The sequence below is a fragment of the Zootoca vivipara genome, chromosome 4 (assembly GCF_963506605.1).
Source record: "Zootoca vivipara chromosome 4, rZooViv1.1, whole genome shotgun sequence".
NCBI lineage: Eukaryota > Metazoa > Chordata > Lepidosauria > Squamata > Lacertidae > Zootoca > Zootoca vivipara.
This window is the reverse complement of record NC_083279.1, coordinates 47,837,281-47,859,796: the sequence shown is the minus strand read 5'-3', so window position 1 is coordinate 47,859,796 and position 22,516 is coordinate 47,837,281. Positions and strand designations below refer to the sequence as shown.

Sequence of the window (22,516 nt, the reverse complement as noted above, 5' to 3'; positions counted from 1 at the left end):
CTATTGGAATTAAACTGCCCCTTCAGTCAGTATATACATGTTTTCATCTACTTTCCTGCATCCACTGTTGCATGAGATTTTCTAGGGTGTGAAATAGTTAACAAGCCCAATGGCTTATACCAGAAGCCTTTAATGTGTTACTGCTTGTGAAATTTATGCCTAGCTTAAGTGGTTTCTTCCCTTTCTAAATGCTTCCTGTGGCTGCTGTCACAGTGTTCCATTGTGGCCAGAAGCGGTTTAGTCATGCTGGCCACATGACTTGGAAAGCTGTCTGTGGACAAACGCCAGCTCCCTCCGCCTGAAACATAGCTGTCAAGTTCTCCCTTTTTTTAAGGGAAATTCCCTTATGCTGAATAGGCTTCCTCGCGAGAAAAGGGAAAACTTGACAGCTATGGCCTGAAAGCGAGATGAACGCCACAAACCCATAGTCGCCTTTGACTGGACTTAACCGTCCTGTGGCTATAATGCAGTCATGTGCTTTACATGGTGGTTTTGGCTGGTAGCTCTGAAACTGTTAATCTACTTGTATATTTCCTCCAATCAGCTCAAGGTAACATGGTTCTCTCCTGTATGGTAAATTAGGCTGAGACGCAGTAGCCCAATCTGCACTATATATTTAAAGCAACATCATATGACTTTGAACAGTCATGGCTTCTCCAAAGAATCAAGGGAAGTGTAGTTCATTAAGGGTGCCGAGAACTGTTGGGAGACCCCTATTTCCCTCACAGAACTACAATTCCCACAAAACTGGGAAGAGGGATTCTTAAACCACACTGAAAATTGTACGGCCTCAGTCCTGTATACCTGAAGGAGCAGCTCCACCCCCATCATTCAGCCTGGACACTAAGATCCAGTGCCAAGGGCCTTCTGGTGGTTCCCTCATTGCGAGATGTGAGGTTACAGGGAACCAGACAGAGGGCCTTCTTGGTAGTGGCACCCGCCCTGTGGAATGCCCTTCCAACAGATGTCAAGGAAATAAGTAGCTATCCTATTTTTAAAAGACATCTGAAGGCAGCCCTGTTTAGGGAAGTTTTTAATATTTAATGCTGTATTGTTTTAATATTCGATTGGAAGCCGCCCAGAGTGGCTGGGGAGACTCAGCCAGATGGGCGGGGTACAAATAATAAATTATTACTGTATATTCCTGCATATAAGACTACTTTTTAACCCAGGAAAATCTTCTCCAAAGTCCGGGGTCATCTTATACGCCGGGTAATATTTCTTATACGGCGGATATATCCCAAACTCTATATTTTAACTGGAAAAATTGGGGGTCGTCTTATATGTCCAGTCATGTTATATGCCGGAATATACGTTGTTGTTGTTGTTGTTGTTGTTGTTGTTGTTGTTGTTGTTGTTGTTGTTGTTGTTGTTGTTATACCTCTGTGACAATGCTGTCTAGTCTCCCTGCAACAAACAAGTGATCTGGACACCAGTATTATTCACTTGGGGGTGAGGGGGTGGAAATCACTCCACCATTTCGCACATTACTTAACAAAGAGAAATGTGCTAGCTTCTTTATAATTTGCTATAAATACTGAGACGATACACTGGATCTGGATCAACACTGATCTGTAAAAACATTATTAACTAATGTCATATAACTCTCAAAGGAGTTTTTCACTGTCGGAAGCTCCCTGCTCTACAGCACCCTCTGGTGTCACATTTTTATAACATTTACAACCAACCAGTGTAGATTCGCTTTACAATCTAACTATACATAAGTTAAGGAATAGTGCATATGTTCTGGGACATGCCACACTCATTTCTCTCACGTGCTACTTCTGTAAGGATTCTCCCATAAATGTGCAATTCTCCCACTATTAAAAAATGTGCCATCTGTAAGCTATATTTTTAGAATGAATTTTCATATTCCAGCCTTAAACATATCACAGCCTGCCTTGATGCTTCAGAGTGGAATTTATTTATTTATTTATTTATTTATTTATTTATTTATTTTGCTTGCTTGCTTGCTTGCTTGCTTGCTTGCTTCATTCCCTAAAGACTTCCTGTGGTAACTGTGTAATGTGGCTCTTCTCCTGGGTATACTCTGTGAACCTAGATCACTACTTGTTCAATAATTTTTAGGTTGCACAAAATGCCCAGTTAAAAGGAAGATGTCCATTCATAATGGAATGCCCATAAACAAATGACAGAGCTCCTGTAGTTGTTGTTGTTGTTTTAATTGCCATCCAATATTATAAATCAAGCACCATCAGACCGAAATGTTTGCATTTATTCATTATTTACAACATGTCTAAAATCTAGTGTTTTGCCATCTAAGACTATAAATCAAGCACCATCAGATGATTGCACATCTGCTTATTTACAATGTGCCTTTGCATCGACAAGGCACCATATGTAATTTAGAAATCTCGGAATAACTGTGTTAACGATCAAAAGCATTGATTCACAGAATTTCTTAGGCTGGATTCAAAGAAAAGGGGGGGAGGACTTTTCAAAGTAAATCAAGTTCCTTGTTCCTTTCCGCCCACCTAGTTTTACACTGAACCAATCTGCTGAACAGTATGTGGAAAGGAAAGACTTGAGCCTGGGGTTCTTAAACATACATAGGAGTGAAATAGCAGTGCAGTTGTGATCTTTGAGACAGGAAATGCAACAAAATTTAAGGAGCAAGCACTAGCTGACAATGTGATTTTGTTTGTGTTCTTATTGGTGGCAAACACTGCCCACCGCAAATTGCATTCAGCTATTGCTTAGGTGCCAAAAATCAGAACTCTTTAGCTGCTCAAAAAAGGATGGGTAAAACAGCCAGTTTTGTTTTTTCTATGTTCCTCTGTTTCTTTCTTTCTTAAATTCAGTTCTTCATATTTCCACATCAGTTTGTGATTATTATTATAATTATTATTGTTTTAAAAAAGGTCAAAAGAAAATCCATCAGTATTTTAGTGCCAATGCATCCAGCCAACATCGTACACTATTTCTACCATCAATTGAGAGATGGGCACTTCCTTCCTGCCCTGGTTGTATCTTCTTGTTTCAGGCAGGCCGCAAACCCAGTAAACCTGTCCATACTTTTCACTTTGCTGGCCTTACGATCCGGACTCTTCCTTTTCCATCTCAGTTCACCAGGAAGAGGTGGGTTAGGAGAGAAGGACTCTTGGCATGCAGGCATGCTTACACCTGAAAACCGGGTGACAGCATCAAAATACATGGATATTCTTCATTGTGACATAGTGCATGTTAAAGGGATGGGTGCAAAAGATAGTTGTAGCAGCTCTTCTGTTAGGAAGTGCAAAAACTGTGCAGGATGAAAGTGGATTGTCCTCTCTGTCCCAAACAAACATTCTGAAGAGTTTGTGTGGTAATGATCTAACCTCCTCTCTTCCATTCTTCTCTCTACAAATACAAAAGAAGCATGCACCATTTGAGACGTCAATAGTATTGCTTCTCAGGAAGAAAAAAAGCATTTAGCTATGAAATCTACTTCAAAATCCACACTTTTCACAGCAGAAAAATAAGACATATAATAATTGACGCCTATTTTGTGCCCTTTTAGCCATATACTCACTATGTTATGGTAGTTTTTTTATAAAAAAGGCAGTATTTAGGATAGGTTGAGAGAGATATAAACAACAGGTGAGGAATGATGGGAGCTGGAAATGGGCAAATAATCGAACTTGTATTCTCATTCACAGGTGGTGGCTGACAAATGTTAATAATGCACTAGACATGTGACTCTGATATGGTTTTGTTTTATTTTACCATAAAGGAATGCACTTTTTAATTGGACAGACTATTCTTCTGCTTCCTTCACTGCAATACCAGGCTGCTTCATACCCTCCAAGCATTTCAAAATATACAGTACTACTCTGCACTCCCTCACCACGTGAAATGTCACAGTTAAAAGAGCATTAAGTAATACCTGCTGTTCTCTGTGCAAACTTCAGAAAGGGTTGCTATGCAAAACCCAGCAGGAAATGCTAAAACACAGCCCTGCAACTCTTACCCAGTTTTCTATCTTATCTATGGGCAAACAAAAGAAATTTAGGGTGTGACCAAGCTATCACTCCTATCAGGGTTGGTGCTCAAGTCTCCTGGGCTGGCCCAAATCTTTGTATATTTCCCATACTTAACCACCCCACCCCCACCCCCAGTTTAGGACTGAGGGTCCAGGATCCCACCCTCCCTTAATAAACACTGAATTTTAACAATTGATCCTACGACCAACATAATACAATACATGAAAGGAGTGCAAATTGCCTCCCCTTGCTCCATTCACTTGTATGGAACAGGGGGAAGAAGTTTCAATTAAGGAAACCATTGATAAGGTAGAAGCATAACAGCCCCTTGACCCCACTATCAAGGTTAGGCTGGGGTGAAGAAACTAATGGAAAGTAAACCTCCATTTGTTCATGTATCCAATCCAGAAATGAAGTGATGCGACTGTAGACCCCTGGTTTATTTTCTTCTGCACAGCCAACCCCAAAGCTCGTTGTTCCTACCAGCTTCCAAGTATTCCGAACTTTACATACCAATGGTCCCCCACTATCTCCCTGAAAGAGACAGGAAAACAAGCTTTTGTCTGGATCTCAAAAAGAAAAATTAGGTAGAGCTGCTAATAATGTTTAAGCTAGCAGAAGTTAGTCATTAAAAAACCAATTGATGGAGCCATGGAGAAAGGCTGCAAATGTATTGACTGCATCATGCTTTGAGGGTTGTCATTCGGCAATCCAGTATACCTAGATTCAAGTTTAGGATTTTATTTAAATCACTCAGCAAGTACAAATGAATGCCCATCTCTCCTTCTCATTGACTCCCTCAAATGGATTACAATGGAACCTCGGTTTACGAACACCTCGGTTTATGAATTTTCGGTTTACGAATGCCACGGACCCATCTGGAACGGATTAATTCACTTTCCATTACTTTCAGTGGGAAAGTTTGCTTCAGTTTATGAACAGACTTCCGGAACCAATTACACCCATGCTTCGGGTTAAGTACGCTTCAGGTTGAGTACTCCGCGGACCCGTCTGGAACGGATTAATCCACTTTCCATTACTTTCAATGGGAAAGTTCGCTTCAGTTTATGAACGCTTCAGTTTATGAACAGACTTCCGGAACCAATTGTGTTCATCAACCGAGGTACCACTGTATATTTTATTGAATGGATGAAAAGATTTTAACCTGCCCTTCACTGTATGATAGCCACAAGCAAGCTACCCCCTTGCTCATTCCAGTTTTTTTAATAACTGGGATTGGGCATTATAAACATATTATGCCAATACTTCATTATCTTCACTGGCTCCAAGACTGCTCCTGGGCCTGAATTAAAGTGCTGCTTTTGCCTCTAAGGCCCTTTACATCTTGGGATACTGGTAGTATCACCACCACCACTAGATTGCTCAGTTAAGACAGTTCCCTTTAAGAAATGCCCCTACCTGACATGTGTCTATGCCTCCTTGTAAATAGCCTGCACAGAGCATTGACGAAGCCACGATTCCTCCATAGACCTCTCTGTGGTTGCACACTTTGTTAGAAATCAAAGGGACACCAGCATAATTCAGAATCTCTGACGTATCACCTGTTCCAAGACAGAAGTTAAATTCTCCATTTCAAGGATAGCGAAGATATGGCATCTTAAAATGTGATTAGCTATTGGATCCTCTTTAGCTAGTCCTGAAGATGTTCTGAGGATATTTGGACACTGCTAATTAGATTGGACCGAATTTTTATGGCTCCAGTGATATTAACTGCTGTAGTCTACCTCCCTAAGTAGTAATACTCCTTTTAATTAGTTTTCTTTTAACCAATTGCTAAAACTTATACTTATTGTCTATTTTTAGATATTCTTGTCTTCTTTTATTGTTTTTATGTATTGCATATTTATGTGTGCTGGTCAAGAACCGTAACAATAAATAAATAAATAAAAAATAAAAATAAAATGTGATTAGCTATTACTTTTTAAATGCATTTAAAACAAAAAAAACAAAAAAACCTTCCTATAATTTCATATACCGTATTTTATTAATGCCAGCCAACCAATGCTGCAGTTAGTTTTCTTTAGAAATACAGTGGAACTTTGGTTTTCAAGCGTCTCGTAAGTCGAACGTTTCGGCTTTCGAACGCCAAAAGGCCGGAAGTAACTGCTTTGGTTTTCAAATGCTTTTCCGAAGCCGAACATGCCATGCAGCTTCCATTTCGAGTTTCCCTATTGTACTGAGGCTTCCGTATTGAGTTTTCGGTTTTTGAACATTTCGGAAGTTGAACAGTCTTCGGGATTCCATTCGAAATCCGAGGTTCTACTGTAGTTGAAAGATTTGTTCAATCCCATACATTTTATATATATATTAAGAAGGGATTCCCAAATATACCCAGAAATTCTTTAAGACTTTGTAGAGATCTTAGCTGGGCTTAAGTCTCACTGAAAGCAATCAAGCTAATATTATTGGGTAATATCCAACTTTAGTCCAATTCAGAGTAGACCCATTATTCTGACTATTATTGGATATCAACCACTGTGTCTCATGGAGACTTGGGGCTTCTTCTCACGCCCAGCTGACGGATGTGAAGAAGAGAAGTCTCTGTACATGACATCTTACTTCACATCTGTTAGTACCTCCATTTCCATATTTTGGTCAGACTGGAATTTGTCTGCTTATGGGAAAGTATTTATTAAGTGTATCTCTTGAATTAATTGTTCACACATAGCAATTTTTCAGTTATCAAAAAATACATTGTTAGATTCAAATGCTAAGATACTTGCCTCCTTCTTCTGCAGCTCCCCATCCTGATATCCAACACATTTTCCCCTCTGGAAAATGTTCTCCAAAATTAGGAAGACAAATTGGCTCTATATTACCTGTGTAAAAAGAAATACCTGCTCTCCAAACTAGCAGTTTCATAATACATATTTTTGATAGTCATGTGAGCTTGTTTATATATCTCAGTTTTCCTTCAGAGATTTCAGAGCAACTTAAATATGGTCTCCAGGGGGCCTCCCGTATAGTAGTGTCAGGTCCAGGCAAAGGCTGAATACACACTACACCTTTAAAGCAAATTCAAAGCACATTCTCTTCCTCAAAGGATTTTGGACCTCGTAGTTTCACAGGGTAACAATTCCCAGCAACCCTTAATGAATTACAGTGCCCAGAATTCATGGGGGGTATGCTTTGTATGTGCTTTAAAACATGACTTCAGCAGTAGAATTGCATAATGTGTCTTGACTCCTATCATCTGTATTGTATTGCACTTATGGATGTCAAGGCTTTGACATTCAACCAAAGCCTGAACTGATGACTGTTCAGAAGATTCATTGTGGCCAACAAGCAACTAACTCTAAAGAGGCAACAAGGAGTGGGAAAGAGGAAGTTTCATGTATTGATCTGAACTAACCATCCAGTTAATTTACTACTGTATAGACTTCGAGGGGTGATAGAGCACATAGACTAGCGCTGTAGTTCTCCATTTCCATGAAAATGCACCTCAAAACAAAACAAAACAAAACACAATACTGGAAATGTGTGCATTCAAGCTTGCTTCTCCCCCCCCCCCCCAATTCTGGGTTATTCACTCTACCTCATCATATAAATAATGGGTCTGTTAGTGGTGCATTAGCTTATGCTAGAACAAGGAATATGTTCCTCAGCATTTTAAATAAATATGCTGTGGGTTTTTCTGTTTGTGGAAACAAACCCATGGGTCAAAATAAGCACTCTCCATTCCAGTGTTCTTTGGGAGGCTCAGCCCATCCTCATAACAGGGACTCCAAGTACATGGATGAACTGCCAGTGATTGCAAATACAAATTTGGGGGGAAAGAGCCGTAGCTCAATGCAGAGCACATACTTTGCATGTGGAAAGTTAAGCAGCAACATATCTCTGAATACCAGTTGTGGGGAAACACCAGCAGAAGAGGGTTATGGCCTTCTTGCTGTATTTATGGGCTTCCCAGAGGCTGCTGTGGGTAGCAGAATATTAGCCTTGGTGGACCTTTAGTCTGGTCCAGCTGGGCTCTTCTTACAGGGCCTCTTGCTTAACTCTGTTGGTACTTAGGACCAAACTAGATATGACATTGTTCACACAATTCATTTCCCTTATAAACAAAATGATGGGCAACCTTTTGAGGATACCCCTTTGGGTATGATAACACTGCTGTGGCCCATGGGCCACCAACTGGTCACTCTTCATTCTTTATGCTTACAGTCCACATGCAGAGTGTTTTTTTTAACTTTCAAGGGTTCTACATTCCTTCATACGAATGGAAGAATGACTTCAGGATCAGCACAGATCCTGAAGTCTTTGTTATTCTAAGAGGATTCACGCTCCAAAAAACCTGGGTGTGTATTTTAGAGTGTTGCTGACATGCCAAGAAAATGAGTAAATCAGGTTGCTATGTGGGATTGCTCATATTGTTGGATCATTTACTGTATATTCCTGCGTATAAGACTACTTTTTAACCCATGAAAATCTTCTCAAAAGTCGAGGGTCGTCTTATATGCCGGGTCGTATTTCTTATACGGCGAGTATATCCCAAACTCTATATTTTAACTGGGAAAGTTGGGGACAGTCTTATATGCCCAATTGTCTTATACGCCAGAATATACGGCACTTATTCATTTTTAAAAAATGTACACAGTGGTTTTTTTAAAAAATGATGCTGTTTACAACTATACAAACATAATAAAAGACACATAAAAATTAAAATCAGAAATCATTGTTATCTCCATTAGTCATCATTGTGGGACTGGTGGTTCTTGATTCAGATTACCACAGATTAATATTACATTTTTAGTGACAGCAGTAATCAATTCTAAGTTTAAATGCAGAACAAGAGGGGAAAGAGAAAGAAATAGCAACAGATTCAAAATTACCATTTAGTGCAAGTGGTTTGGCCAGCCTAATCAATGCTATATCATTCTTCATTGTTTTGGGTTTATAATTTTTATGGTATATAATTTTGTCCACTAAATATGGATTAGCAGGGCCTTCTTCCAGTATTACAAAGCCCGCATACACACTCCAAGCTCTTGGGAAGTACAAACTGAAACAAAGACATTAGAAAGAGAAAGGGTTAGTAATGACTTCTCGCACAAGAAGTCATTTCCAGCAATGACAGAATTACACTGAACAAAAAATTTAAAAATTCCTTCCAGTAGCACCTTAGAAACCAACTAAGTTTGTCATAGGTATGAGCTTCCGTGTGCATGCACACTTTTTCATGCGCACTTCTTACATGCACACAAAACAAACTTAGTTGGTCTCTAGGCAGGCATCCCCAAACTGCGGCCCTCCAGATGTTTTGGCCTACAACTCCCATGATGCCTAGCTAAGAGGACCAGTGTGCAGGGATGATGGGAATTGTAGTCCAAAACATCTGGAGGGCCGAAGTTTGGGGATGCCTGCTCTAAGGTGCTACTGGAAGGAATTTTTTTATTTTTTGTTTTGACTACGTCAGACCAACACGGTTACCTACCTATAACTAGAATTTCACAAAGATTCACATTTCTATAATTATAGCAGCTTGTTAGGATTTTTTTTATATACTCAGCCATGATTAATTTCAGGTATGGAACCAATGCTTATTAGTATCAAATATTTTAAAAATCAGTTTCTAATGCCTAGCTTGCCAGTAAAATATTGATTCTTATTTTTGTCTGTAAGAGGCCTTGAGTCCATGTCAGGGGAAAAGGCAGGATATAAAATAGCAGCAGCAGCAGTAGTAATAGTAGTAGTAGTAGTAGTAGTAGTAGTAGTAGTAGTAGTAGTAATAGTACCCTGCTGATTTCATTTTTTTTTGTTCTGATGATGCATCCAATCCACCTATTGACATTAATTTGGTCAATGTTACATTAAATCATCTGTAATCCTCTGTAATGGTGCTGGAGGAGACTCTTGAGAGTCCCATGGACTGCAAGAAGATCAAACCTATCCATTCTGAAGGAAATCAGCCCTGACTTTGGCCACCTCATGAGAAGAGAAGACTCCCTGGAAAAGACCCTGATGTTGGGAAAGATTGAGGGCACTAGGAGAAGGGGACGACAGAGGACATGATGGTTGGACAGTGTTCTCGAAGCTACGAACATGAGTTTGACCAAACTGCGGGAGGCAGTGGAAGACAGGAGTGCCTGGCGTGCTCTGGTCCATGGGCTCACGAAGAGTCAGACACGACTAAACGACTAAACAACAACAAATGCTCCGCAGCCTGCTTCCTGAGGAATTTGTTGTTTCAATCCAGTAATGCTCCTGTTCTTGGCTATTCTATTGCAACACCCTGCTCCTTCATTGATAGTGATAGTGCTTTTTATTTTATTTTAGTCTTTTTAAAGGTGTTCCTCAGTGATACCATTACAAGGATAGAAGGATCTGGCCATTTCAGTTCTCTTAGTTTCTCATTGTTCCAGTCTTGATTTCAGTTCTCCACATTTCTGCAGCAATTTGTGAACCTTGCTGTAAAAAACATCATGAAAACGTGGACTGAAATTAATTTCTCCCCAGGCCCTAACATCTGTACCTGCTCCTATTTCACTGCATCTCTTATTGCAGAAGCTAAACCTGATTTTTCACGACCTTCCTGTGTCAAGAAATTGCCCTTCTTTTTCCTAACATAGTGCCCTTTACACATCTCAGTAGTGACACATAATAATAATAATAATAATAATAATAATAATAATAATAATAATAATTTCTACCCTGCCCATCTGGCTGGGTTTTCCCAACCACTCTGGGCGGCTCCCAACAGAATATTAAAAGCACAATAAAACATCAAACATTAAAAACTTCCCTAAACAGAGCTGCCTTCAGATGTCTTCTATAAGTAAGATAGTTGTTTATTTCCTTGACATCTGACGGGAGGGCGTTTCACAGGGCGGGCGCCACCACTGAGAAGGCCCTCTGCCTTGTTCCCTGTAACCTCACATCTCACAGTGAGGGATCTGCCTGAAGGCCCTCGGTGCTGGACCTCAGGGTCCGGGCTGAACGATGAGGGTGGAGACGCTCCTTCAGGAATACTGGGCCGAGGCCGTTTAGGGCTTTAAAGGTCAGCACCAACACTTTGAATTGTGCTTGGAAACGTACCTGGAGCCAATGTAGGTCTTTCAGGATCAGTGTTATATGGTCTCAGTGGCCACTCCCAGTCTCCAGTCTAGCTGCCGCATGTGAGAAACCTCACTACGGCTTCACTCCCTGGCACTGCTGCATCATTTAAAAACCTGGTACTATGTGGGCAGGATACTTACTTCACAATTGTGGCCCAGCTGGGATTGGGGTCGACAATTGGAACAACCCACGCAATAGGCACCTGCGGTGCAAAAACATGGCGAACAAGACAAGGCACTTACTCATAAACACAGTGGGCTGCTGTGACAATCCACCAAGGGCTGATGATAGATCCACCACACAAATGATATCCTTGAAACTGAAGGCTGACTTGCCATGGCCATTGCTGAGGCATCGATGCGTTTCCTCCCACTATACGGGAGGCATACCTGGACCTAGCGCCACACGCTGTAGAAAAGGGAAAGTAGCATCACTGGGATCACTAGTGAGGAATCTTTATCTGGACGAGCTGTACATACAGAGGTGTACCTAGGGTCCCTTGCGCCCTTCACGAGGAGCTGTATTGGTGCCCCTCCTGGGGGAAAGGCCCCTGAGCACAACGGGCCACATTAGAAAGTACTACATTTTACACAAGTACTTGAAGTGTCTGGAGTGAGGCTGAGGTGAGGAGGAAGGGCAAAAAATTCACACACCTGTGTGCTGCAGTGTGAGAGGGATGGGAAGCTTCTCCTGTGTTTGATCTCACCTTGACAGTGTTGGTGCATCACTACACACAAATACTTCATACACTCTATAGTCAACAGGTGATTTTTGTAATAAAAAACCAACAATCACAGGCCTGAGCTCCTAGTAGGGCTGGTCTCGCTAACTCCTAGTTATGTCTCTCTGCACATATATTTTAAAGACACAGTTCTTGAATCTAAGTCATGTTTAACTCAGAGAGACACATAAGAATATTCATTGCTTGACTGAATTCATGAGAAATATAGGGTATTGTCTTACTTTGGGGGTGTTCCCAAATCACTCTCTCTTTTTCTCTAACTCACCTGCCAGTTCTCCCTTGTATAATTTTTCTCTCCTAGTTGCTAAAATTTTATTTACAGAAAGGAGATATTTCTGAGAATTGCTGTCAATTTTCACCCACTGGAAGGTCTCCTGCACATGATTTGCCCCCTGGAAATGATTTGGAGCAGTTACCATGATCTCGACTTGCATATTTCAACTTGCACAAACGAACTTCTAGCTTGCACATTCTCCCACAATTCTTGGTGTCAAACTGATGCTACATTCGGCTGTTTTTCAAAGCACTTACCCAAACATTTTAGGATGATCACATAGCCTGAGGCACACTCTTCTCTGAAATGAAAAGAAGACAAAGTGATAGACTTGAATGCTTGCTACCTCTCTTTCCACTTCATCCATCAAATTAAACTGAGGTTCAATGTGTTAAGTCTCAATAGAAAGAAAAAAGGAGCCCCTTCTTAAAAGTATTCTTCCAGCTTCTGCTGCCTTTACATTCTAATTGTTCTATTGTTCTCATATATGACAAAGTATCATTGGTGGTATTTTTTGCTGATTTTTAAAGATATGAAATTGCTTTGATTTATTTTATAAGAAGCGATTTGTAACCAGAATTAAATAAAGCACCCTTCCTTTGTATTGCTATGAGGCAACGGTTTTGAGGGGGGGGTGGCTCCAGGGGTCCTGTGAACTTTTCTTTCCCTTCCCAACTTTCCCCATTGCTGCACTGGTTGTTCACTCTTACACACACACACACACACACCAGATGATGGCGGGAAGGGGTAAAACGGGTCCCTGTTCCTTTCTTTGGGTTTGGGAAGGGAGAGAAAGAAAAAAAGGACTCGTCTATTTACTTCCTGCCACCTGGTAACCAAAGGTGCCAATTCCTAGGGGCTGAACCCCTTTGGCCCCCTCCCCCCAATATTTGTTAGTAGAGAACTGGGCCCCCTCAGTGTTTGTTCGGGCATCACGTTTGACATCGCAACGTCATACACAATGCTCAGACACGGCACTGTTATGCAAGCCAACAACATGGCAGCTCCTCCTTCTCCTGCTGCAGAGGGAAAGCAGCCCCTGGCCTATGGGGGTGGCAGGAAGCCAAGAAGCCCCTGGCCATGGAAGCCGGGCTGCTGCGTGTGACACCTAGACATGACGTCAGCCACCACCACCCCAATCGCTTTCCGAAGTCAGTGTGCCTGCCTGGTAAGCTGGGATGGGGAGGAAACGAACAGACTCCCTTTTCCTTTCCCCCACCCCCAAACAAAAGAAAGAAAAAGGGGCCCATTTTCCCTCCTATTGGCGAGGTGGTAAGATTGGAACAGTATTCTTCAGCCCCCGAATGCCTGGGTAAACACTGATGTTTTCCAATACTTCCTGAATAATTGCGGAGACAGGTGCACCTCAAAAGGGAGGGCATTTCACCACTGGGGAATCACCACTGAAAAGGCCCTGCCATGGGTCTAAGGGTCTAAGGTGGTGTGTACTGCAGTCCAGCCCTACCAACAGGACTGGGTCGGAAGAGTTTGTATTTTAAAATTTACGTACGTATATTTCTGGAATTTAGCACCTGAGACATACCGCAAGGACGTGGTGTTCTGTGGAGATGTCAGCTGGTCGGCAGACAACCAATGATCTGCAGCAACAAAATGCCTCTGAAACGCTTCTTCAATAGCCGTCACCGGGAAGGCCCTCGAACTCACAAAGCTGTAAATAACAGGAATTGCCTTGAAAATTCAGCAACATTCTGAACATTTACTTCATCTATCACATGGCTAGCCTACCTGGCTTGCAAATGTTAGGTGGCTTGCTATAAAGTTTTTATGGAAATACTACAAATAGTTTTAAAGAAACCCTGTATTAAACTAACGGATAATCAATGAATACACACAAACATTCCACTGTGGCTTCTGATGGATCATCCTGCTGTTGTTTTATTTATCTATTCACATTTATATCCTGCCTTTCTCTCATCATGGAACCCAAAGCAACATACACATGGTTCCCTGGTGGCATTCCATCCAGCCGCTGACTGTCGTCAGAACATGCCAACCTGATGGCAACCTTCTTGCTCAGATTGCTTGAGTATAGCCCAGAATTATAGTTTGGCATTTCCTCAAGAGGGAGCTGATATTTTGGAGATAATTGGGAATCTCTGTATCTGAATGAGATATCAGTCAACCAGGAGTGAACATGTTGCACTCCAGATATTATTGGACTATAGCACCCATCACCTCTGACCATTCACCATGCTGACTAGAGTCCAACAATATCTGGAGAACTGCAGGTTGCCCATCTCTGCTTTGTTGCCTGCCGCCCTCCAGCCAAGGGGCCAGGGTGTTAATATGCATGAATGAAAAATAGTTTGCACTTTGGGAAGGGGCAGAATCAGAGAGGGAGCTGAAAGTTGGCTGAAGTCCCCTTGTGATAGGGAATGTGGAACTGACATAGGGTAGCAGGCCTTCTGATTTTAGGGCTGCTTGCTGCTTGCCTCCCCTTCGGCTCTACATTTACATTTGTAAATGAAACATAGAGTCGCAATAAGTCTCCAGTGCCATCCTGTGTCAAAAGCAGGTGACAGAGGGACAACAACAAAAAGACCCTGTCGGTTTCTTGGCAAAGTTCTGTTAGTGCAATTTGTTTGTTTACAACATTTGCATGCTAATCACATAACATAAAGTTATATTTCCAGGGGCTTTACTGATTAGTAGTGTTTTGTAGTAAATATGCACTTTCTGCAAAAATAAAAATAAAAAAATAATCAGCACTTTGCTGGAGAAACCAACTTGGTTTTTAGCACATGGGTTGTATTTCGGAAAGAGGGACTTCCCTTTGAAAGCAAGCAGCAGTTTGACATACGAATCCTTCGTTTCCATGGTCATTTCCTATGCAGTACCTTGAGATACCTAAGTATTTACATGTAACTCTTCCATAGGTTTCTTGCCAGTTTTCTGAACACACAGTCCTCCAGGCTCCGTAAGCAAACACTTGCAACACAGCCTTCTTGCCACTCAGTCTGACTGGGATAGAGAGAGAAAGGCTGTAAATAGCTAATAAACAACTGCTGCGATTGAATCAGTGTACTAGTGTATTTATCTTGAGATCTGATGAATTTGGGCATTGGTTTTTGTGTGTTTGTTCCTATTTCATGCAATAAAGGTAAGATTTGAAAACTCATGAAGGTTGAGATCTTCCACCCCCTCCTTACTCTGTTTTATAGACGCCAAATCCTAAGGGTCTCCCGCACCCACACCCACCCCAAAATTGATGAGCATTGCCATTTAAAGGGCATGTGCACACCACATCACGTGATCGATTATGTGGGACAGGTCTTATCTGGCTCCCCCAATATTTTATTCAAGTTGGCACATACTCTGCACTTGGTAATCTTCTAGAACAGTGCTGCCTCAGAAGCAGGCAAAAAGGTTTCAAAGGGTAAACAGCAGAATTTGCTCTAGTTCAGATAAAATAATATTATTAAAACTACTCTCAAAGTATCTTCACTTGAGAAGGGATACAATTGTAAGACTAAACTCTCAAAAGCTTACACAATTATGGTAAGTTTGAGAAACATTGTTCTAGAGAAGTAGCCATGTCGGCCTCTCACAGCAAAAAAAAAATAAAAAAATGTAGGGTATTGTGGTGCCTTAAAGGTTGCATCCAGAATGTGTGGATGGGATTCAATCACATACTGGGGTGTAAGTCTGTGTCATTAAAATGGATTGAAGTTCACAATGCAGTTCTCCAAATGATGTGTCTACAACTGCACATATTATGGAAAACTGCTAATAATAATAATAATAATAATAATAATAATAATAATAATAAATTATTTATACCCCGCCCATCTGGCTGGGTTCCCCCAGCCACTCTGGGCGGCTTCCAACAGAAAAATAAAACACAGTAATCTATTAAACATTAAAAGCCTCCCTAAACAGGGCTGCCTTCAGATGTCTTCTAAAAATCTGGTAGCTGTTTTTCTCTTTGACATCTGATGGGAGGGCGTTCCACAGGGCAGGCGCCACCACCGAGAAGGCCCTCTGCCTGGTTCCCTGCAACTTGGCTTCTCGCAACGAGGGAACCGCCAGAAGGCCCTCGGTACTGGACCTCAGTGTCCAGGCAGAACGATGGGGGTGGAGATGCTCCAAAATGCATTAGTGAAAATAACATGCAAAAATACATTATATTAGTGAAAATTACATACAAAAAAATGTATTAGGAGAAATGTGCACTGAAATGCTGACAAATTTCAATTTTTTTTTTAATAAAAAACTCCAAATTTCTGTGGAAGTGTGGAGAATTGGATTTAAGACTGGAAAAAATGAGAAAAGTAAGAGAAACAAAATTTGACAAATTCATCCATCCCTATCCAAGGAATAACACATTTATTTGTGGCATAGCCATTCTGCCATTCCGCATAATTTTTGTTGCTGATATGCACCTTCTCTACATGTGATCAGGAGCACTCTTGACCCAGAAATTGCCCTCAGGGTCCTGCCATATTGAAAGGTAATAATAGTAACTTCTGTTCATGCAAAAAGAAGGCAGCAATGTTTTGTCTGGGAATGTTGAATGGAATGTTTCAAACAGAGCTTGGATTTAGTTTATCAAAACTAAGTTTTGATGGGAAGTAGCATGTGTAATCCAAAATCAAATCAAAGTTACCACATCTATACTCATCCTCTCCATCTTTACAGTTGAAGACTCCATCACATCTTGCTGTTTGGTCAATACATCTAAAGGACGACCTGCACCTGAATCCCCCAATGCATTTGAAGTAAACTGACAGAATGAAAGGAAATCATATCAAGTTAAGATAGCATATCCTTGGCTTGGCAGCATTATTATGATTATGATTATTATGGTGATTACTAATTTATATACCACTTAATTGTAACAAAGCCTTAAAGCGGTTAAGATATATTCCTTTAGATAAGCATGCTGAAAGAAGGTTTGAAAGGGAATCTGTGAATTACAGACCTAAGGTAGGGTTGTCATATTTCAAAAAAGTGAAATTCCGGACACAAAAGTTGTTAGTTTTGCCCAGAGTTGTTGACCTTTTTTGACTAAATCTTTAAAAAGTGAAGTTTTTGAGCTATTTTAAAGGAAATTCACCAATATTTTGACTTCTGGCATGGATTGCCATATGTCCGGGTTTCAGTGATTTCTGCCAGGGCACTCTTTCTGAATGCTGTATCCAGATGTATGACCACTGCACTTGAAAGTGACAGTTTAGTTTAGAAGGCCCAGAGCAAGCTGTGTGGTGCCCACAACTTTATCCTCTGACAGAGGGGAATATATTGTGGGGAGGAGGCCCAGGAGGAATGGTGGAGACACTATGACCAGTTGCCCCCTCCCCCCGCTTCCTTTGTGGCCTGAGGTGAATTTCTCAGACTTGGTTAAATAGCAGATAATGGCACGTGATTGGCTGTGCTGGACCACCTGATTTCCAAGACCAAGAGGATTCTGGTCTGAAAGGTTAAAAGTGTCCAGGCTCAAATTGCCATCACATGTTCCTTCATTCAGTTGTCCCGATGATGCAAACAGAAAGGAATTGATGCCTGGTCTGCAGAGCTCCATGTACCACATAAGCCTCTTGGGCTTGCCAATTGGAAGGTCAGTGGTTCAAATCCCCGTGACGGAGTGAGCTCCCGCTCCTCTGTCCCAGCTCCTGCCAACCTAGCAGTTCGAAAGCACACCAGTGCAAATAGATAAATCGGTACCGCTGCAGCAGGGAGGTAAATGGCGTTTCTGTGCGCTCTGGCTTCTGTCACGGTGTTTCATTGCTAGAGAAGCAGTTTAGTCAGACACACAAACTGCCTGTGGACAAATGCCGACTCCCTCAGCCTGAAAGCGAGATGAGCGCTGCAACCCCATAGTAGCCTTTGACTGGACTCAACTGTCCAGGGGTCCTTTACCTTTACCACATGAATGCTGCATCCATCCAGAGTTCCACATGTGCCACAGGTCTGAACCCAGTCACCATGTTGCACAGGCAGCTGGAAGTCAATCTCAGTACACTGGAAGTAATCATGTGAGTTGGTCCTAACTGATATGTTCTGGCAGCGTGCATTCTGTTGATTATGGCAATGACTTTATTAAATACCAGCTCTGTTTTATAGATCTCATGCTGAGGAGTTAAAGTGTGTGTGTGTGTGTGTGTGTGTGTGTGTTTAAAATCAATAGGCAACCTTTGGCAGCAGGTTAATCCTATTCTCAGTAGGAGACTCATAAAAAATGCAGACTCTTGAATGGTTAGTTGAGAACCTAATAAATAAGTTATTTGGTACTCACTTCCCAGGCCAATGGCAACTGCTATGATTACAGTGAGTAATAAGGCGAGGATAAGGGGAAGCAGCCCGAGTGGAATTAAACCATGGCACGGAGGTGTCGGGATGTCTCCTGGAATAATAAAAAAGCGAGAAACCACAACCTGAACAGGACATACAACATTAAGTTTTGCACTAATTACATCTAATCAAAATAGCATCAGCTGCATTCATTATTTGATGTGCTATTTGATATTCTGATGCCCTGCATTATATATACAGGCAGCAACCATTTTAGGTGTGTCCAATTGACGCATGATTGCTGACACACAGGTCCTTTTGGACCCGGAAAAGGGCAACATGAGGGCAGATGTTCATACCACTGTCATACCTTCCAGAATAAATACGGATCTGGGCATGTTTTCTTGGATTCCAACTCCCACCATTAACCATGTTAGCCAGGGTTGATGGAAGCTGGAACTCAATAACATCTGAGGGGTCCCCGGTTCCCCATCTCTGGTATAAGTCATTTAATATTTCCCTGAATCTGAGGGGTTAAATGAGGTTTGGAAGGAAAGGCCCCCTAATTCCGATCCCAGAACTTCTTGCATTCTTACCATTTTCATTTTCACCGGGATCTATTTTTGCTTGTTGCAGGCAGAACAATCTTTTGTAGAAAAAGCAGAGCTCAGATCCTGGCAGTTCATCTTCTACAACGGAGACAATTTCAGCAGGTCCAGGACTGGAATCTGTTTCTTCGACCTTAATCAACAGAAAGAGAGAGAGAAAGCACAACACACACACTGTAGGACAATGCAAATTCAGGTCAAATCAATTACCAAAAGAAGACTTTCAAAGTTTTTTCTTCTTGATGCAAGTACTCAAGCTGCTCCAGGAAAATATAGTTACTGGGGGTCAATTGAAAACCCATTTTGCTTTTATTGCATGCAACCAGTAAGGAAATTTCCAATTGCACTGGAAAGGGGTAAGACATAAGCCTCCATACTTCCCCACATTCTACTTTCCTGGTGCCGGTAATTTAGTAAGAAAAAACTTGATACATAGCTTCACGCCACATATCTAGCTAATGTCTAGTTTTGCCCTTAACTATGAATCATCAAGGTCAGAATCTCGCCTCTGCCATGAATGAACTCACTAGGTGATGCTTGGTAAGCCATACTCACTCAGCCTTAGCCCCCACCCACAATCTGTAATATGGGGGATAAAAATACTGATTATGAAAAGTGGTGTATGCTATTAGATACAATGCAATGCATTGCCAACATCTTACAGAATCTTTCCAAATCCCAGAGTTTTAGAGTTCAGAACATCAGTCAAGTTTGGCCCTTGGCTAGAAAACATTAGTCGATAAACTTCAAGGACTTAAAGTGTTGCTCAGCTCTGTCTTTCGCTATTGCTACACTGTCATTAATTTGACTCCCCAAAAGAGTCACACAAATTACAGTACTTCATTAAAAGCGAAAGATCTTTCCTCGTGCCTTAATACAGCTGTAAACAACCCATTTAAATTAGGAATGCACACAGAATCCTCTCATCTGACTCACTGAGCCTTTTAAATTCAACAAAAAGAACATTTCAGCCTGGCATTCCTGGTAGACACTATAGTGGAAGGAGCAGTGAAATGTTCGTTGAAACAACTATTTATGGTCTAATTTTGTGGTGGTTGTTTTTTCTCTTCCATGGGAAGGCTTTGGAATGAGAGGCATACATAGAAAGCACAGCTTGCGTCAAACTGGAAAGCCCACCAGATTTATGAGCAAACTCTAGTCCACTCAACTCTTGCTCGTAGATATTTCCTGCGGCACATATACATACACTACTAATTTAGATTTTCCAGGCCTTAACTCAAACCAAGTGCTCAGCAGGTAGAACTTAGCCTCATGTGCAGCTCTCGACAATGTGTCATGATAACAGAGAACAAGTCACAATGATCTAACATAGAATCAGATGTGCTTTGTGACTCCTAACTTCAGCCTATGTGGCCTAAATCAAGTTTCGCCAATATGCTGCCTTCCAGAAGTACATGGACTGCTGTTTCCATCATCCCTGATCAGTGGCCATGCTAGCTGGACCTAGTGAGAGTTGGAGTCATCTCGAGGTCACTGCATTGGCTACCCCTGGGCTAAATAAATACAAATGGGAGGAGGGAGGTGCTATTGTAGCAGAGTCTTCCCTGGGCTGTGCCCATTCATTCAAACATGTGCAGGAAGCCTCATGCATACACTGGTCATGCACCCAGAAAACTCTCTACAAGCAGTCTGATGGGATGTAAGTTGGAAGGTGGGAGAGCCTGACACCACAACGCCAATATGCTCCTCTATCTAAGTATATTCATATAGTCCTATTGGAACATTAGGAGAGGATGTTGCTTTGTGGCCTGTGCCTTTTAGCATCTCTCAAATGCCCTTCCCCTACCAGTGACTATAATCACCTCCCCTATTTTTGGAACTGTAGAGAAGAGTTTCCAGGATGAATTGTCTTAGAATCCTTATGAATGTCCACGAGGACTTTAAAAAATAAATAAATTCACAAACTGCTGTGGCAATGTGGAGAACTTTTAGATGTCAGGGACTGGGCAGAAGAAGAGTGGTAGAGACCTACCCAGCCTGACCCTTCCAGAGATTCTTCAGAAGAATTACAACAGGGGTTTGAGGGAGGTCACAGCTCAGAGGCAGATGAAGAGAAAAGCTGGGAAATAATGGGAGAGGATGAAGAAGGAGGAGGAGGAGGAGGAGGAGGAGGAGGAGGAGGAGGAGGAGGGGAGAGACAGCTGATGGACTCAGTGTCCTTAGAAAGCATTCCAGGTCCTCCCCTCTCCTAGAACACAGTGGGCCTTGAAAGTAGGAGAGCAAAGAGCTCTAAGCCAAAAGGCCCTTTTCAGCACCAGTAGTGATGACTCATGAGGAAGTGGGAGCGATGGAAGGGGTGGGCTTTCACTTGGAGCAACACCATTACTCCAAGAGACTGCAATTCTAAACCTCTCTCTGTGAATATTGAATAAAAAGCATTGGTAAGAACTTTCCTTGTTTTATCAGTTCCTGGCAACCTGCCGTGGGGTGGGGGGATGGGGTTGGATCCTCTGGCGCCTGGCAGAATGATTGGGGGAAAGGGAGAACTGAGAGAAGTCAAAATTGGCATATTTGCTCATCCTTAACTATAACTCATATCATCACTGACCAGTAGCTATGATGACCTGGGCTGATGGGTGGCTACCGGCTCCTCACCTATGGAGTGCAGGATGTAGTTTAATGATTGCACCAACAGGGTACAGTCACTAGGAACAGCTCCTGTGCATGAGCACTTGAGATTGATGTGTTCTTACACCCCTACAATTCCCATTACAACTTCCCTCCTGCCTCATTCTTGAGAACCAACAACTCTAAAAGAAACAGCTCTTCAAAGTATGGGATGTGATAGAGAAAGAGGAGAGAAATGTTTGCCCTACGCTAGGGATCCACTTACCATTGTTGCAAGCCCAACTGCTTTCTCTTTTCATTATAAAGCTTAGCCAGCTAGAAAGCCTGCCATCCTCTCTGCAGATATTTTCATCCGGAATCGCTAGCTGATTCATTGTAGCAGATGACATTATTACCGGCGTCAGTGTAATTCAACCTGTCCAAAGGTATCAGGTAGCCTAGAATGGCATCGTTCCAAGGACCAGGAAGGTAAAAAGGCAGCAATCGTTTTAATTAACTGTAATCAGTAAAGTGGAAGTATTTGCAAACATAAGCCAATAATCTCTGACCATGTATGCTTGCCTTTTCTTTTCAGGAAAAACAGAAGAAGCTGGTTATTTGGCTGGGACAGGTTGTCTTCATTGATTCAAAGGATCCTGCTTGGGGTGGAGCAAAGCGCATCTTAGAAGATGATCCCTAGATAAAATAACATTTCGGTAACAGAGAAGAGGTGTGCTTCCAGGAATACTGGAGAGATAGCAGTGGCAGTTATTTCATCTGTCATACACATTGAACTAGCAGATATTTCCAAGATATGGCGTGACAAGTGAAAAGAATTTTCTGCTACTTGAAGACTTGATGCTCCCTGATACTTCAATACTTTGATGATACTTCTAGGGTTAGTAAAGGGACCCCTGACCATTAGGTCTAGTCGTGACTGACTCTGGGGTTGCAGTGCTCATCTCGCATTATTGGCCGAGGGAGCCGGCGTACAGCTTCCAGATCATGTGCCCAG

General features: G+C 41.8%; 1 protein-coding gene across 1 annotated transcript; it reads right to left on the bottom strand.

Moving 5' to 3' along the window:
- Positions 1-4,268: 4,268 nt before the first annotated feature.
- Positions 4,269-21,951, bottom strand: TMPRSS3 (transmembrane serine protease 3). Its single transcript, XM_060273657.1, has 12 exons — positions 21,788-21,951; positions 18,907-19,066; positions 18,330-18,437; positions 16,701-16,817; positions 14,932-15,055; positions 13,617-13,742; positions 12,331-12,374; positions 11,300-11,465; positions 8,834-9,003; positions 6,728-6,823; positions 5,403-5,545; positions 4,269-4,517 (listed from the first exon to the last, which is right to left on the bottom strand). The coding sequence occupies exons 1-12, from the start codon at positions 21,788-21,790 to the stop codon at positions 4,269-4,271; spliced, it is 1,506 nt and encodes a 501-aa protein (XP_060129640.1). The 5' UTR covers positions 21,791-21,951.
- Positions 21,952-22,516: the final 565 nt, after the last annotated feature.

Excerpts from the sequence above, each read along its gene's own strand:
- TMPRSS3 (XM_060273657.1), bottom strand. Across the intron at positions 16,818-18,329 it reads AGTTGCCATTGGCCTGGGAA|TTTACTTCAAATGCATTGGG; the intron begins GTGAGTACCAAA and ends TCATTCTGTCAG. Across the intron at positions 9,004-11,299 it reads GCAGCCCACTGTGTTTATGA|TTTGTACTTCCCAAGAGCTT; the intron begins GTAAGTGCCTTG and ends TCTTTGTTTCAG.